General features: G+C 44.2%; 1 protein-coding gene across 5 annotated transcripts in view; it reads right to left on the bottom strand.

The window, feature by feature from the left end:
• The window catches only part of MAD1L1 (mitotic arrest deficient 1 like 1), a 350640-nt gene that overhangs the window by 118003 nt on the left and 214671 nt on the right, over positions 1-17966 (bottom strand). For all 5 annotated transcript variants that reach the window (XM_039732446.1, XM_039732448.1, XM_039732449.1 and 2 more), the window contains one exon: positions 5455-5662. In XM_039732446.1, the coding sequence (XP_039588380.1) occupies positions 5455-5662 (208 nt within the window). The remainder of the gene's footprint in view (positions 1-5454; positions 5663-17966) is intronic.

Raw genomic sequence — 17966 nt, 5'->3', positions numbered from 1 at the left:
TCTCATCCCTGGTGCTGCTTTCCATGCCATTTGTGGTTTGCACAATGATGCTATGCAACATCTCAGATGCAGGTAGCACTAGGGGAGGATTTCTATCCCCCTTCAAGGATATGTAGCCATCTCTGGAGTGAAAAAGGACAGCCCCTCATCAGTGCACAGCAAAGCACCAGAGGCAAAGTCAAGCTCTTTATTAACTTCAGATGAAATTGGGATATGCAGAAAGCAATTTACTGAGATACAGGCAGGGCACAAAGGCTAACATCCTGCTTTTAACAGAAGTCCCTTAACATCTGAAGGCAGCAAATGCCCTGGACCTTTGTGTATCTTTAGAACAAAGGCAATTCCTTCAGTATGAGTGAAGGGGAGCTGGCAGGTTAAACATAAGTGACAGAAGGGTCACCTAATGAATCCTTCCTGTGCTTCAGGAGGAGACTGAAGGAGAGCTGCCCTCTGTGCACTCACCTGGCCCAAGCCCATTTGACCAGTGGGATGCTGGGAGCCACTGGCACAAAATGAGGAGTGGAGGCTGCTCTGCCACATGTGCACCCACCAGCAGCTGAGGTCAGGGAAGGATCCTCCATCAGGGGGACTCAGGTCTCATTCACAGGTGCAGACCTCATCATGTGTGGATTCCCTACACAGATGGCAGGAAGCACCAAGGCTTCCAAACACCAACAGCTCAGACAACTGTGGATGGAGAACAGCAACTTCTAAATTCCATCTGCTCCTTTTTTGTCACCTTCTGTACTCAGAAACACATTCATCAGAAGCACAAGCACACTGGGACAATGACAAATTTTACCGTCTCTGGCTTGTCACTTCAACAAGATTAGATTATTTTAATATTAATTCATTACCCAATTTAAATCCAATTAAATAGATTTTACAAGGCCCTGGCATGGCTGTGATGCTGGGGACAGCCCCTGCTGAATGCCAGGTGTAGCATCTGTGTTAAGGCCAAACACCTGCCTCAGAGTGAGATTCTCCAGTCCTTCACCAAAGACCCCCTTTCCCACTTGTTCCCTATCAAGGGGAAAAGGACACTGAAACCATTGAGATGGAAGAACAGCTTTTCTTTTCGGTGGGATTATGCTCCAGAAAATAGTTCCAAAGTTCTCCACAGATGGTTGAAATCAGAGTTGATTTCCCCATCTTCCTTCCTGGTAGGGGTGCCAGCCTCTCTCTCACCAGAAAGAATATTAAAAGCACTTTTCCTCTTTCTCACAGGGAGAAGCTGCATGAAGAAAGGAACACTCTGGTGCAGCTACGGGATAGCAATAAATCATGAGAGCTCAAGGAAAATTTGCATTACTGCATTCTTTTAGTCAGGAACCAGCTTCCATGGATCATCCATTCCTACCTTCAGATACATTACCTTTAAGATAGGAACACAAATGGAGATAAGGAGCATCTGAACCATTTCTACCTATGCTTTGTTACAAGTCATTACTTCTCCAGCTCCCCATTAGCTGCCACCTACATACTTGCTTGCAACTAAGACCCAAATCCATCTCTAGCAGTATCAGAAATCAAGAGGTCTACCAGAACCCCACAGGGCAAAAAAAGAAAGATATAAATAGAAATGGCCTGGAGAGAAATGGGAAAAAATAGGAAAAACTATGGAGATGGAAGAAAAAAAAGTAGAAGATGCAGACTGAAATATAGAAGGGGCAGTGGAGGGAAGGTATGAAGAGCATGGGAAAGAGAAATGCAGAAATGGAACAGATTTCAGATCTGTGCAGCAATGCCCTGTGCCACCTTTCCAAAGCTGTCACAATCTGCATCCCTGTTTCTGAGGCAGAACGACTCGGAGCCTCTCCCCAGATGGCTGTCTGACCTTGGTGCTCCCTGTTCTTACACAACCCAGCAGAGGAGCACAACACTCACAGAGCTCCAGCCCACACCCCGAGTGAGGCACCCACAGCCCTGCCCATCTGGATTTTGGAAAAGGACAGGATGTTGTTATAGCTCTCCATAGGTCCCCATCTGAACAGAGACTATTACAGCACAAATGAGAGGAAAGGGCCACTGAACCACGTGGCAAGTTGCCAGGCTATGCTGCAGCCTCCAGCGGTTATGCTCAAAGAGATTTAAAGTCCAGCATAACCTTGATTTTTAATAGAGTCACATTTAATGAGCTTTAACGTCCACAGTAATAATTTTCTTATTACCTACGCAGGAGTCGGAAATACAATCAGAAGAAATGTGCTGCACTCCAGTCCAATGAAGGGATTTAACAATGGCCAATACATAATTATCAAAACCATCAACATCATTGTCCTTAATGCCTTTTTTTGGTTGGTATAATTACAATTCTGTGAACCATAAGCATAGCTGTTGCATACCACATGAGCTTGCTGGATGCATCAAACCTGGCTGGCTGGAGGCCACCCAAATCCCTCACCTCGCCAAGCAGCCAGTCAGGTTATATGGCAAAACAGGACAATAAAATCTTACATTTACCTCTTTCTGTCTAAAGGCAAAATGCAAACTTACATATGACCTCTGTTGTCCTCCCAGCTTTTATCCACACTCTTTCTACTCTGTCCTTGCTCTCTCTTCATCCCATTCTACTCTGACACCAGGGACCTCCCACCTCAAAAGCTCAGAGAAGTGAATTTGCCTCCTGTGTGTATCACACGAATGAGCAAGATAAACAGATGGGGACTGCAGCTGACAGAGAGGGGTGCAAGAAAAACTCCAATTCTTGTTATTTTTGTACAGAAACAGCTTCACAAAGCTCACAGAAATCCACTCCCTTATCATGCACAACAAACCTCCCTCCCTGGGGTAGCCAATTGGACAGTGACAAACAAAGCAGAGGGAGTTTCTGCCACACGCTCCCCACTTCACACCTTGAAAATACACTGAAGCAGAAGGCATGTGGCAGCTGTTCCTGTGGGCAGAGCTAAGAAAACAGCAAAAGCTGGATCTTCCATGTCTTATGGAGACAGTGTGAGTTTTCTGGCCACACGAATCCATGCTGTTGAGCCACTGCTGAACAGCTGCTGTATCCACACTGCAGATGCAGGATGGAGTCAATGCAGGAATGGATGCAGCCTGCACAGCACAACTGATCAGCTGCCCCCAAACCCACTGGGAGCTCTCCCTGCTCCAGCAAGGAGGCCAAATCTGGCATTCACCTGGCTAATTTTAAAGCCAGCTCAGAATAACCCAGTAACCTTGTGGTCAGCACTGTAACACCCTCAGCATCTCTTCACCTCCCAACATTTGCATCTGACTATGCTGCTGAATGATCTCACAGCAGAAATGAGAGCTTAGGTGCATTTATGACAATGTGCCCTGTGCATGACAGTGATGCACACAAGCACATGAACTACAAGAAAAAATGCCCAAGATCTTTCCACATAACCTGCCTTCCTATACCTGCACCCTGTACTCAAAGAGAGTCATCCACAGGGCTGCTCCAGCCTTCAACAGCTTTTTCCCATTTTGTTTACAAGAACCACTTCCAGATGCACTTATAAGCACTCTGAGAATCCAAAGGGCCCTCCTGTGACTTTGGTAAATGACACTGAAGTACTTCCCACCCTTCTAAGTTCTGAACCTGATGCTCTCTTCCATCTGAGCTGGTTACCAGAAGTCAGAATGATGTAGCTAGGGACTGGGGTAAAAGGAAAAAAAAAAAAGCATCACATACATGAGGCTGGAAATACCCTGAAACCCAGTGAGCTGTTTGTTTTCCTGTTGGAATCAAAGGCAGAAGAGAAAACAGCTTTAAAAATGCATCCCTTCTGAGCTAACGACAAACCTGGTAACATCCCAGCACAGAGGCACCTCACAAACAGCTAAAAGCAGCTGCACAGAAAGGCAGCAGAATAATAATTCCAGCACATGACAGGAGGCACACGTGAGGAGCACATTCCCCCAGAAGAGTTGGTCTAATTACTGCAGATGATACCCCAGAGGTTCATCCATTAGCGACAGAAACACAGGGCTGACCCCACGTCTGCACCCCTGCCCTCCCTGGGCACTGCAGCCCCTGGACCTGCAGCACCAGATGTGCCTGGTACTCAGGGCATAAGGACAGGCAAGGGCACTGGGCAGATTATCTACTGCAATTTAAACACCTAAAACACAGTGCATTTCAAACTGCAATTGCAATGCAAGAGCTCTCCCCAGGAAATGCCCACTGGGGGTCTGAGACTGGAAGCTCCTACAGACAATAGCTTTTTTTAATGTTTGCCAAGTGTTTCATGCTTAGGCATCTGTTAGAGCATCCACTAACAGGAGTGACAGAACTGTCACTTACTTGTAACATGCAGTGAGTTCTTCACTTTATAAACCAGCCCATCTGCACTTCTCACCATCATATTTTTAAGGCTGTGTAGTACCATAATCCACTATGAGGTGCTGGAACAAACACATTCTCAGCAGTAATAAAGTGCCATTGTTTGAGCGATGGGAAAGCAGACAAGCTACTTTCTGAGAATTTCGGTTTCATAACAGAGAAAGATGTTTTCTTCTGTGCACTTTCTTTAAACCAGGGCTCTGCCCTTTTGTGGGTCTGAAGTCTCCAGCACTTGTGACCTTTGGGAAAAGCTCGGATCTTTCAGTCTCATCTGAGGGAGGATCCTGACCTCCAGACACTGACCATGTAGGTGCATTTGGGACACACCAGGTTTGCTCCACACAGACCTTCAGTTCCCTTTCATTTTTCTCTTGTCTAACAAATTGTTCTAAGGCCATGAGAGAGTTACAGCAGTAACTTCTCCTGGGCTTTTCAGCATAACTTGATTCTGCCTGGTCCCTCACAGTGTTACAGGTGATGGGTTAGGCTTTATTGATATCCCCACCTTGATTTTCAGATTCTGAGAGCATGTCTGGAGGTGCTGATTTTTGGGGTTGCTGTACTAAAAAGTCTCACTCAAGTATGTGAAAGGAAGACAGACTGTACTGGAGTGCCACAGATTCTGTGAAACGTATTTAGCTCAGTGAAAGATGTACTCTGCTTTCATGGAGTATTGAATGTAGCTGTGATTAATGGGGCACATATACACTGATAAACAATATTAATTTGTTTTAAGCCAGGTCTGAAAAGATTTCAACCACTTGCTTCCCTGCAGCTATGAAAGTTATTTCCTGCTGTCTGTGCTACCTCAAGGGCTAAACCAGCCCTGAAAGGAAGGAAATATTTCCTTTCACTCTGTCGGCAGCACCAGCCTATGAAGGCTGCTGTATTGGTATTTCATTCATCATGAGCAAATGATATGAATTATTATTATTTAGCCTTACCACCCACCCTCTACCACACTGCCACAGGATTGCCACCACACATCCACTCTCTGCTGCATCAACCCAGCTTTTTTCATTTTCCATATAACCACTCCATCAAGCACACTGTCTGCCATGCCTCCATCTGCTTCTGCGCTCAGTTCCTCTGGCAACACGGATGAATAAATGCATCCCCAGGACCAGAAGCCAGCAGCCTACCTGCAACTTCTTGTGGGGACTGAAAAGCCCCAACTCCTTCCAGGTTCCCAGAGATGGAGCCGCCTCCTTTGAGCACCCGCACGAGCTCCCGCAGCCTCTCACACTCCTCCTGCAGCTGCTGCTGCTCCTCCTTGCGCTGCTGCTTGGCCAAACTCATCGGGTTCATGCTGAAATGGAGAACTTTGGTTCTGCTGGGGTCGTAGTCACCCTGGGTGGCAGAAAAAAAAAACAACAAAAGCACATTGGGTAACCAATCCAACCTCCAAGTTCACCTGGCCTGTATCACTCTGTGAAATAAAAAAATGTTACAGCAGAAATAAGGTGACATTTATGCAGTGACAAGGCTTTATTACAACGGTTGAAGGCAGTCAAGCCCAGTGTTGTTTCTCCTTCTCTTGCTATTCCATCTTTAAAAAACCCCTGAAACAAAGGTTGAAACAAAGCAAAGAAACAACAACAAACAAAAAATAACCAAACGAAAAAAAACCCACCAAAACACCCCACTTAACAGAACTCATTCCCTGGCTGACACTTCCACAGTCAAATTTAACTCCAGAAATGAAGTTTTATAGCTGTATTTAAAATCTCTTGATAGCAGGAGATTATAATGAGCACCCAAACACACCCTTAAACTACAGCAGGACACCCAGTGCCAGCCTGATTTATTGCTCATATGAGCCAGCAGCATCCATGGCATCCAAAGGTGGAGGCATTAGCAAGTTGTATCAGCTCATCCAAGCAAGGGAGCAGATATTCCATTCCTTTTTTCTCAAAGGAGAATTGTATTTACAGCAGCTTAAATAGTCAGTCAAGCCCTAAGATGGCAAATTAATATTCTTTCAAAGAGAGAGGAAAACACTGATGTTTCATTTGTGATTTCAGAGAGACAATTTTCATATAAACTACAGGAAGCCTCACAACCATAAATGTAGTAAAACATGTGCTAACGCTGGCTGCCACGGCACTCTGCCCAGCTGAAACCCTATAGCAGTGCCTGCATAAAAAGCTATTTTATATGGTAATATTTTTCCTTCAATTAAATCTCGGGACCTAAAGTGATTTTGTAAACATTAATTAACCCTCAAGAGCAGCATGAGGTAGGTATTATCCCAATTTTATCATTTCATTTCCATTAAAGACGTGACAGAACTTTATGTGGGTTTTTTTCCATGCAAACCAGAGCAGAGAGTGACTTCATTCTGCACTGCTGGTCATTGCTGGTAAGAGACCCCAGAAGATCCCACTCCCAAACATTTTTTTTTTAATAATCTCTATTCTCATAATGTGAAGTCCTTCATCAGGCAGTGGACTGCTGAAACTCACTGCCCCAGAGCTTAGCAACAGACACAAAACAGCACCAAAAATGGGTTTGACAAATTGAAGGACAACAGCTCCATAACTGGGCCATGCCAGGGCAGGACATGTGAGAATCCTCCAGCATCTCTGGTTGCTGGAAGAGTGCTGGAGAGCATGGACAAATCTGTGAGCTTTCACAGAATAACAGAATAAATATCATTGTGGTCAAAGGTGCTCTTCTGGGATTTTCCTCCCAGAAATAAAAGAGGGATGTGGTGGTTCCTCATCACCACTCTGAGAAACCAGTTTGACCACAGCTGTGCATCTGGCTAGGAGAGTCACTGTTCCACAGTGTAAGTGCAAGTTACAGAGAAAGGAGATCACAAGTGTATGTCCCAGGCCACGAAGGGGTGGGAGGAACTCCCAGAGGTTTGCCCTTGGCCAAAGGCTCAGTCCAGGGAGCTGGGAAGCCTCAGGCATGGAAACTTCAGGTCCTCTTCCCAGGTGTTTGCAGTCCCCAGTCAGGAGTATGTGGTCTCCCAACCCCTGGGCACACACTGAGCAGGTGATGCACCTTCTCCTACTGCCCAGCCTCACTTCAGTGACCTCAGGAACACCTGGGAGGTCACCTGTACTGCCCTGCAGCCCCACAGCAACAGGGCTTTGTGACCCCATCTCCATAGCCCGGCTATGGAGACAAATCTCCCTTGCCAATCAAGTAACTCAGGCCAAAAGAAGAAATAATCCCACCATCAGCCTTGATCAAAAGAAATTCAGGTGAGAGCTGAACGACACAAACAGCACCTTGGAGATGTCAAACAGAGGGAGAAGGAAGACAGCTGCAACACCAGCTCATTAGATATATTTTCCCCAGCACACACTGTGCTTGTACACTCAGCTTGTTACCTTCTCCTGCTATTTGCACTCCAGGACTCCTCCAGACAGGTCAGGGCACTCCTCACTCTCGTGTTTGTCTTTCAAGGGAAGAGATTCAAGTCCAAAGTTTGCAACAGAGCGTACTCTGGCAGGTAGGAGGATGCTCCAGTGTCAGCTGTGGATCCCAGCTTTCCTTGGGCAGCTGCTGGTGCTTCTGACCAGCTGGGAAGGCCCTGGCCCTGTCTCCCTTGCCAAGGTCAGGCAGAGCTCAGAGCTCCTCGTCCTGGCTGCCAGCACCACTCCAGCTGCAGTGCAGGGATCCATTGCTGCAGACACAGCAGCAGGATCCCTGTGTGAGGAAAGCCTTGCACACCTGGGGCTGCTGCTCCCTCCCTGCTAGGGCTGCTGTAACCCACACTGCACCAATCTTTTTATTCTGCAGCTTATTTACCCTTTCCCATCATCGATGAAGCTGCAGTGCTTTGGCTCTTACAGATCTTTCAGACCATTTATCCTCTCCTTTCATAGCATGTCCCCCTTGAAAAATCTTGCTCTAAAACTCATCACCAGGACTCAGCCTTATTTTCAGGATTCACCAGCTCTCCTCAGCACATCAGTCTGAAGCTTCACTGAGACAAGAGAATCTCTTAAAAGCTCACAGTGCAACGAAGGCAGTAGCAGAATCCATCTAATTTAACATTTCTGGGAGATCACTAATATATTTGCTATGCTACTCACATTTTTGGGCTAGGGGCAGCAGCTTTCTCTTTCTTCTACACAGCACACATCAAACCAGTACATTTCTCCCTACAGCTAAAATATTAGTGCAGCTGGTTTATATTATAGCAATGCCTGAAAGAAACCAAGTGAGACAGGGATCCCAGCATGCCAGGTCCTGTACAAACCCCACAGGAAACTGCCATTTAAAGCCTAAAAAGCAGACAACAAAGCCTGAAGGTGCAGTATGTGAGGGAAGTGCAGATATGGAAAGATGCAGTCTCTGGTTCCAGGTTCCTCAGCAGCATGGCAGAAAAGAAAACACATCTTCAGAGCTGCTCCTCCTCACCACCAGACCATGCTGCCACCCCTCAGTCATACCAAGCAGTCTCCAGGAAATTTACTGGCACTGTCTGGAGTTTCAAATAAATGCAGGAAGCTTTCCATGGAAACGGTGCAGACCAGAGGCAGTGTCTGATGAAAGGGATGTCTAGGTAATGTAGAAAGTCAAAACCGTATCACAGCTTGGGACATTTGGAGTGTTTTTTCCAAATTTCTGAAGGTTGAGAGTGACTTTGGGCTGTGAAAAAGAGTGGTTTAGGGTTGGCTCTATGAAGATCCATGGATGGAAACTGCTAAATATAAGAGACAGGAAAGCAGCATTAAAATCTCACTAGCATTTGATGGACATGAAACCCTTATGCTGGTAGGAAACCAGGGAAGAAAGCAAACAACATCCTCCTGGAATCCCTTTCGTTCTGGAAAATGTAAATTGCTGTTTTTCTCTGTCAACTGCACTTCCACCTACAATAAATTAGTCTTACTGATCATAATTTTGTTCTTTCAGTTGTGCAGCAGAAGCCTGGAGAATTGTTTCAGGCACTGCGAAAGAAGACCTAAAACAGATTTTCCCATTTAGAAAATAATTTCTAATCTTGGGTGACAGAAGAGGAAGACCAAACAGTGGCATTTGAAAGGCAGGCATTGAAGAGACAGCCACGTTCCTTGAACAGGAGCTGGGACTCCCCAAACAGCTGCCCAGGCACAGCTCCAGATGCTGCTTCTGTGCTGAACCAACACATGCAAGGAGGTATTGCTTAGCAGAGTTAAAAACCATCTTGTAACAAACAGTAATGTATCCCTGGTTTCTCCAAGAAGCGTGAAAATCGTGCTGCAGGTTTGGAAACTTGGCCTGAATGTGAGGTTTGACCAAATCCACTTAAACTCGTGGTGCCTTCAGAAGGAAATGTGGGACATTTGGGCCATGCAATAGATGTGTGACCTACAGAGCTCTGGTGGAAAGGCATCCCATCCCTGGCTCATTCAGCAGTAACTTGGTAGCTTGTTTTGCTCATCAGCACATCATGGCCAGTGTCTCAGAGAGCAAAGATAACACATTGCTGCCAGTTTCTCAGCAGCATTCCCTCTTTACCCCTGTTTTCCAATACCTTAAAAACCTTAAAATACCAAAAATTTTACCTTAAAAACCATAAATTGTAGAGATTCTGAAGAGTAAATGACTTGGACTAGAGAGAACTGCTGGCATTCATTGATTCTTCTTTTCAGAAATAACATTGAACAAGTAATTCAGATTTGTCAGAAAAATGTACAGAGAGCTTCAATTTAGGGCGAAGCAATAAATACCTTGATTGATTGCAACCAAACCTGGTTGGCACTTAAAGTGAATTACTCATTCCTGGAAAGCAAGATGTTAACTAGCTGATTTGGTGCTTAAGGCAGCAAAACCTTGGTTTTTTGGCTTTCAGAAGGGCACTGGATATTTTATAGAAATGATTTGTTGATTTCACGTGTTAATACGGTCCACAATCTGTGGAATAATGTCATTTTGATGTATTATCATCAGCCTTCCACATATCTGCCCCAGGGTTTCCACAGGGGAAACTCTCTCATGAACCACCCCATTGCTGCTGTCCCAATTGTGGAGTCACAGTGTGAGACAAACTCTGCAGATGCCACACACAAATATTGGCTTAATGCAGTATGTTCCAAGCACACTCTGGCAGAACTATTTAGTAAGACTCTGGCTATCAATAAACTTTCTGACAAAAGACTATGGAAAAAAGAATTTGCAACAGGGCCAATTTGTCATCTAGAACTGAGGTACAAGCTCAAGTCAGATGTTGCTGCCTCCCCTCTCACTTCCATCTTCCAGCTTGAAAAAAAAACCACCCCAGGGAGATAATTGTGCTGATGCTATGTGTCATTTTTTAAAACTATATTATCACCAAACAGTCAGCATGTTGGTCTACGTGTTGAAATTACAGCTCAAAAACTTCCTAAGTAATCTGCCCATTAGGGAAGGATCAGTCAAGTGCCAAAGAAATGAATGAAGACAGGACTGCTTTAATCTCTGAAAAACAGAAACTTTTTCTTTAGAAGAGGAGTTGTTTAGAAGAACAATGAAAGCTGCCAGTGACAGCACCTTGAAAAGGGATGAACTTATTTTGGCATCTCTCCTCCTGGTTGTTTGAAAACTGCACAGTCCCAATTCAGTGATGTCTTTCTCCAGGAGCTATAAAAGCTTTTCTCTCTACTCCACTCACTTTCACAGGCACACAGGTAAGAATAAAGTACTTAAAACCATGTGGACCACTTTACATTTGATGAAACATTCAGTGCTTAACAACTCCATTTAAGGTTTGTTCATCTGCTGCAGGCATTTCTGATCAGAAGGTAGAGCTTCTAGCAAAGGGAATAATCTCCATTGGTGTGAACATGTTTATCTAACATCACTAATGAAACTTAAAAAGTCCATACATCCCAAAAAAAGGCACTGACTGTCAGGATACAATGTCAGCAGACACTGTGAAGGATTTTCAGCTGACTTCACATCCTCACAAGCTCCTTCTGTTAAACACTTTGGCAAGCAAAATTATCAAAACCCATAGATGGGGCTGACATGCACTTAAGTACCTCATTTTTTCAGTCTTGGTATCTATCAGCCTTAAAAGATTGTGATTTCTGAGCAGCACAATAAATTCTGGTGGAGCATATGGACAGCTGAGCTTAATCACTGCTGGCTGGCAATACAACAGCTTGTGCTTGGCCCTGCTGAGAAAAGGCTGGGGATTGGAAGCTCTTCAAAGAAAGGACCATTTCCTCCTCACACGACTCTCGTGCACAGTGAGAGCCATCCAAGCACTGCAGCCTCCTGAGCTAAGGAATTTCTTCCCATGGTGACTTCTTAAGAGAGAAATCTCCAAGGTTTCTGGACTGGGACAGGTTATTCTGTATTGGAGAACTTAAATAGAAATTGTTTAAGGAGCTTAGTAGATTAAATCAGCTTTAAATGGGTCAGTAGTTACCTTGGAAGAATTGTTGAAATAAAGACTGCATCTAGCTGTAGGAGACAGATGGGAAGTTTCTTATGTACAAATATAAAACATAAAGCATCAGTTGGGGGGATGGTGGAAGAGACGTGTTTGAAAAGCATCCAACTGGCCAGGGAATGCTCTTGCTTCCATTTACTACCTCTTGTAGGCAAAAGAGCAGCTTAAATTGTAAACACTACCACACAGCAGGTAATTGGGTATAAGCAGGTGGTCAATGTCCAAAACTGAACTTCTGAACTCTTGAGCAGAGGATGGTACTTCACTGCTGGCACAGCCTGGTGGTACACTTTGCTAAATCCTGGACTTAAACAGAGGTGGCACGTCTTGAATCCCCCAAAGATAGGACAAAATGGGACAAAATTTTATTCAAGGTTTCTGGCTGGTCTTTCACTGTGTCAGGCTTCAGCTACAGAATTCTTGCAAAATCCAGCTTTCTCATGCTAGAATAGCTGACACTGCTTTTGGGAACCTGCAGGTTTATTCTTGGGATTCAGTGCCTCCTCCTGACTATGGATCCTTTACACAGCTCAAGCATGCCTTTCCCAAGGCTTGAGGTTTCTGGAATGACTGTCTGGCTTCACTGCAAACATGTGGTATTTGTGGGTAAACACAGCCACACAGGCTTTGCACACAGCTAATGAACACCCCGTTGCTTCCACTGAATTATGAAAGCAGACAAGTCACATATCATTAGAAGTTGCCTTTGAATGTGTTTATCTTCAGCTTACAGTTAATGGCTCAGCATTTATGTCAAGAATTGTCTGCTGTTAGTCCTGCATCAATACCCATGCGAAATTTCACTCAAAGATGGAGAAGAAAAAAACAGCAGGAAGGCAAAATTGGAATTTATCACCTGAAAGGCACATGCAAGGTCCCCAACAACTACAGCTCTTGTTGTAGTAGATTATTAAATAGAGTCTGCCTGGCTATTCAGGTGGGCAGCTTCTCCTGATCTTCCTAAATTTTAACTTTAACAGCTTAAAAAAATATAAAATTGGTTACTCAACTCTCTCATACAAAAGGCTATTGGAGGCATTTCTGTACCAGTACAAGGCAGCCTCAGAAAGCTTAATCCCACCTCAGGAAATGCCATTTTAATGGAAATTCTGTTTCTTGGTTTTGTTCTTTTTGTTTCTTTGCTCAGGCTTGTTAAAGTGATTAGAGTAATACCCAAAGTAAACTGCATCCCAAAGAATTCCCTCTGTACCCAGTGCACAAAGCACAGCACGCTCACCAGCCCCAGCTCCCTCTGTCACACAAGATAACCACACCAAGGGATCTTTAAAGTCTGTGGAACAGGAGCTGTATTAACAAAAATGGATTGCAAAGATGAGACAAAGCAAACTAACAAACAGGCAACAACCACCACCTGCTCCTTGTAGCTTTGCCAGTATGTGCATGCTTGACATCAGAAACAGTTGTGGGGGGGGAAATGAAAAACAGAAGGTGCTGGATGTTGGGAAAAGGCTCATTTGTTCCCACCAGGTCTCATGGCGCTTCCCTACCCTTTTTCTCTCTTCGTGTTGTTTTTTTTTGTGCATCTGCACACACACAACACTGAAACCTGGCAGCAGAAATTCACTTGGGCAACCTTTCCATCGTTATCTTAGCCAGTTCTTAGCACAACACCTGCTACTTCTTCTGCAAAACAGGAAGATCTTTCTCCTTGCCCAGGTGATGCTACCTCTTGTTCATACACCTTGATTCAGGCAACCTTTCACCTCTGACCTCCTGAACACCCACGTCAGCCATTTCTAGAACAGTGAGGACACTCTGTGTTATGCCTCTTCACCCCCAGTAACTCCTCCACCAAGAACAGCTTCCTGAACACCCACGTCAGTCATTTCTAGAACAGTGAGGACTCTGTGTTATGCCTTTTCACCCCCAGTAACTCCTCCACCAAGAACAACAGATTCCACATCTTGCTCTGGGGAGCAGTGAGCAATCCCACATCACCTTCCCCTCTCCATTAAGCAAGGCCACCTGGAACAGCTGCTCCTCCCACAAAGACTGCTTCAGGGGTTTTTCTCTTCCTTCCTGAGCAGATCTTCCACACTATCCACACTCATTGATATTCCTCCCTATGGCCTCTCTCACCGCAGCATCTACAGCAAATTAGCAATGAGACAGGGAGGTGGCTGGAGTTAGGCTGTATCACAGACAAAAAAAGCTCTAATCACCCTAATCACACTGCTCTAACACCAGACCATATCTTTGGGTACAACATGTAACACATTTTGGACACTGCTACAATGGGAGTAATAAAATAAAATGTCTTAGCAGTGGTGTGGAAGCCCTTCAGGTACAGTTTTAAAAGGAGATCTGTTTTCTGTATCTCTTTCAAATGTGTTCTTCCCTGGAGGATGCAAGACTGTAATTTGCATTGAGTGAGGCATTCAGATGAGGTCTGGGATGCAAACAAACGTGACAAGAAGGTTAAGAGTCAGGACAGAGAGTCATGGAATGGCATGAAGCTGGGATAATCTAAAAGAAAAAATGCATCCAAATGTTCACTGTCCTTTTCAATTGCTGCTCTTCCTTTTATTGAAATGGAAGAAAATCATAGTCTGCTCTAGCATGGTTTGTTACCACCTAGAGACTTGAATTCCAGGGTTTCTACACTAGTTTTTTCAAGTCAAGGATTCCTGTCTTTCCTGAGAACAAAGTCCATAAAAAGTTGCTATTATTTACAGTCTAGTAGAGTGCAGAGGAGACCTGTGCTGGTTCAAAAACCTCTGATAAAGACACTGAAAATAAAAAGCACACAGGTTCTGAAAACAGCCCCAAAGAGCTTATAGTGTGAGTTATAAAAATTCCTTTTCAGAGATAAGTCTTAACTTTATATGGTGAGAAATGCTGGCTCTCACAGATCTGAATTTCAAAAAAACATTCTATCAACTTTCCCATACAAATCAAGTAACTTTGGTTGAGAATATTGTTGAGAGGTGTCAGACCAAATCTAGGTTTTCAAGAGAAGCACACACAGTTTACCAAAAAGTTTAACTGTTTCTTTGCTGCTCTCTTTTTTATTCTGCAACATGCACATACAGCTACTGTTCAGTAGACCAGAAAGACAGGAGACACTTGAAGTGAGGGTTTTTTGTAGTATTCACTCCAATTCAGATATTCAGGCACTCAAAGCTTTCCTTCCTGACAGTGCTTTATAAATCTTGCTTTAATGCCTCCATAATTCTGCATTTCCTGGTAAAGCTCTACTTTGTTATGAATTCAGATGGAACGGCAAGGAGAGATCCCAGAGGAGAAAAACAACACAAATTTGGCTCTGCTAGACCAGGACCCTCAGTATCCAGATAGGAAGGGAGGAGTCAGAATGAAGTATGACAGCAGAGGTCCTGCTTTCAAGACTTTATAAAGCAAAGTGAAACTGCAATGTAATAGGATTTTCCAGTTAATGGATCTCATTAGCAAAAAGCAAAACCTCTACGGGTATTTTTTTAAGATACTATCTGATATAAAAAGAAAGATGCATAATTAAAAATTATGTAAAAGCCTTCATGGAAGCATCAAAGTTCATCTGAGCACATAAAAGCCTGAAAAACAAGTGACAAGAAGTGCTGTCAATCACATTTTATACTTGTACAGCAAACACATGGCAGAGGTGTGGATGCTGGATGCTGAGGTCAACCACAACAGCAATGCTGAATCTCCTAAAGGCTTTAAGAGCACCAGGACATTTTGATCCTGTAATTTAATGCATATAAAAGTGCTATTATATGTCCTTGCACGTCTAATTCCAACCTGGCAGGGTTCAAAGCAAACCTACTGTGTCTGAGTGAATGAATGAGCACCCTCAGCCCTGGCTGCCCCCCTGAGCTAACCCACCACCATGACCAGAATTCCTGCCTCAACATTCCTGCCTCAACGTTTCCACTCAAAGAGCAAGTCAGGTTCCCTTTCCCATCACACAGAAACCACGACAGACACAAGTGCTTTGGAGGACTCATTTCTGCCAGTCTCCTGAAGCAGCTGGGCAGTGTCTGAGTGGGATTTACAGCAAATGTGTTGCAGGTTAAACAAGCTCAGTGCAGCCTCTCCCTGCGCGGGGTTATCGCCTCCCACACACCTTCTGCTGTGGCCAAGCAGACAGGGAAAAGGAGGAAAACAAAACATGTCCCTGCCACACACCGAGGGGAAGAGCAGCTACAGCACAACTGCCAGGTTTTATTCATTTTGTTGCTGTCATTTACCACTGATGTGGTGGTTGTCTTGCCCCTGGGGAGAGCTCATCTTCCACAATATCACCTCAAAGTCCAACCAGGTACAGGTAGAAATTCCTCTAGTAATGGATAGTGCATAGAGGGAAAAGTGAGAAAGCTTCCAACATCTCAGAAAAACATGTACCCATGTAAATACCGTCCTCTTATTCATGCAGCCACTTACATTATTCACCATGAGGAGCCACTGCAGGTTCCCTCACCTGTGTTGAGCAAGCAGAACCCTCTTCTGTTTTCTCTGCTCTTTCTCAAGAAAGAGATCTGACTGTCTAAAATATCCAAATATCAATTCAGATGGTACATTCTCTTCTATCTCCTCAGGGCAAATAGACAAATGTTTGGTTTTCCCTCCCTTTTCGCCATTTCATCAGGTTAATTATTTTTTAAACTCAAACAAGTTGTAGTATCCCTGATGAAAAGAGCTCTTTCCCCCTTCTCTAGGAGCATGACAAAGGTCTCCTCCATCTCCTTCCTCCTCCCCACCTTGTGATGATTACCTTTTGCCCCAGGTTTCCTCGCCCAACTCCTTGGAGGGCTGGACTCTGCTCCCTTGGTCCCTGTGCAGAAGGGCATCACTTTGTCTCCTTTCACTCCTTGAATATTAAAAGTTTCTACAGACTTGGGATTAACAAACATTAGAGATGTCCCAGGCAGTGAGAACAGGGCTGTCATGGAAGAGGTTGCTGTGCATACAAAGAAACCCTCAACAAGAAGAGTCAGCAATGCAAGGAGAATTAACAAGCACAGTTAAATAACCCTAAATCCTCATGCATATTTATAAAATACATCACATCAAAACTAAATCAATACCCTCACTAGTTACATATGGCCTCAGAAAGCAAGAGCTGGTAACTTGGTTGTGCTGTGCCCAACCAAGACAAGACCCAGAAAGTCTCAACATGGGAGTAAATTCCTGGGCTGTGAAGGGAGAATTTCAGGCTGTAACATCACAGGGTGAAACGAAGCAGAGGGGAGAGAAGGAGCAGCCATCCACAGATGGCACAAGGAATTCACCTGAGCCTTGGCAATGGAGCAAAATTTCAGTTTAAACCCTTCTATTCCCATGAAAAAGAGAAAACCACCTCTGGCAAGAGAACAGGTTTCACAATTTCAGCTGCATCTCTGTAGGTGACATAAACTACATCCCCCAACATTTCATACCCCATGTGCTGGGTGAGACTGTTCACATGGGGACTTCCATCAGCACAACCATCTGCTTAAACTTCCCTTCTTGGCTTTCCCTGGGGGAGAATATTTCTTGGTTGCCTGCAAAGCTTCAATTACAATTCATGTATTTTCAAGTAAATGCAGTTTGAACCAAAGATATGGGAAAATGCTTTATAAAGTCACAGTGGGATCACCAACCCATTAACAAAATGTCTCTGTCAAACATGTTAAACCTGACTTACATCACTTCAACCCCAACAACACATTTTCCTTATTCAGGCTTAGACTGCTGTGAAGTTGAGCCAAACCCAATTTGAATTTACTTTGAAATATCTTTAGTAGACACAACTGTCCAGTCCTCAGTGCATGACTTAATGGTCTGAAATACAACTGTCCTGCCTCCAGTTTGATTTTATTTCACCAGTTTTACGTCACTGTGCTAATGGACTGGAGAGCAACCAGCACATTTTGCACAGAGATGTGAAGGGGCAATGATTTTAAATTTTACTGCCAGGTTTTTCCAGAATTATGACTGCCAGGTCAATTTCTAAACTGTTAAGACCCTACAAAACCTCCTTCAAAACACAATACTTCCTGCTGTATAAAAAACTCAGGCTTTGATTTTTATCATCACTTTCCTCATTGCCAACATACATCACAGCATTTTTATGAAAGAAAATGGTGGCTGAGGGAAATTCTACATTTCTGGTGTTTCTCAGTGAGAACCCAGTTCTCCAGCCTTCATGTAACAATCCAGGGAGGAGAGGGCAGCTCAGCCTTACACTACAGCTCCCACAACATGCTCCTGCACTGTGGTAGTTACTTCTTTCCCATTAAGTTTTAATTAGACAACACATGCATAACTTGG

Source organism: Passer montanus, unplaced genomic scaffold (genome assembly GCF_014805655.1).
Source record: "Passer montanus isolate IOZ18808 unplaced genomic scaffold, ASM1480565v1 scaffold8, whole genome shotgun sequence".
In the NCBI taxonomy this organism is placed as follows: domain Eukaryota; kingdom Metazoa; phylum Chordata; class Aves; order Passeriformes; family Passeridae; genus Passer; species Passer montanus.
Note: the sequence above shows the minus strand (reverse complement) of the source record. Positions and strands in the feature narration are given on the sequence as shown.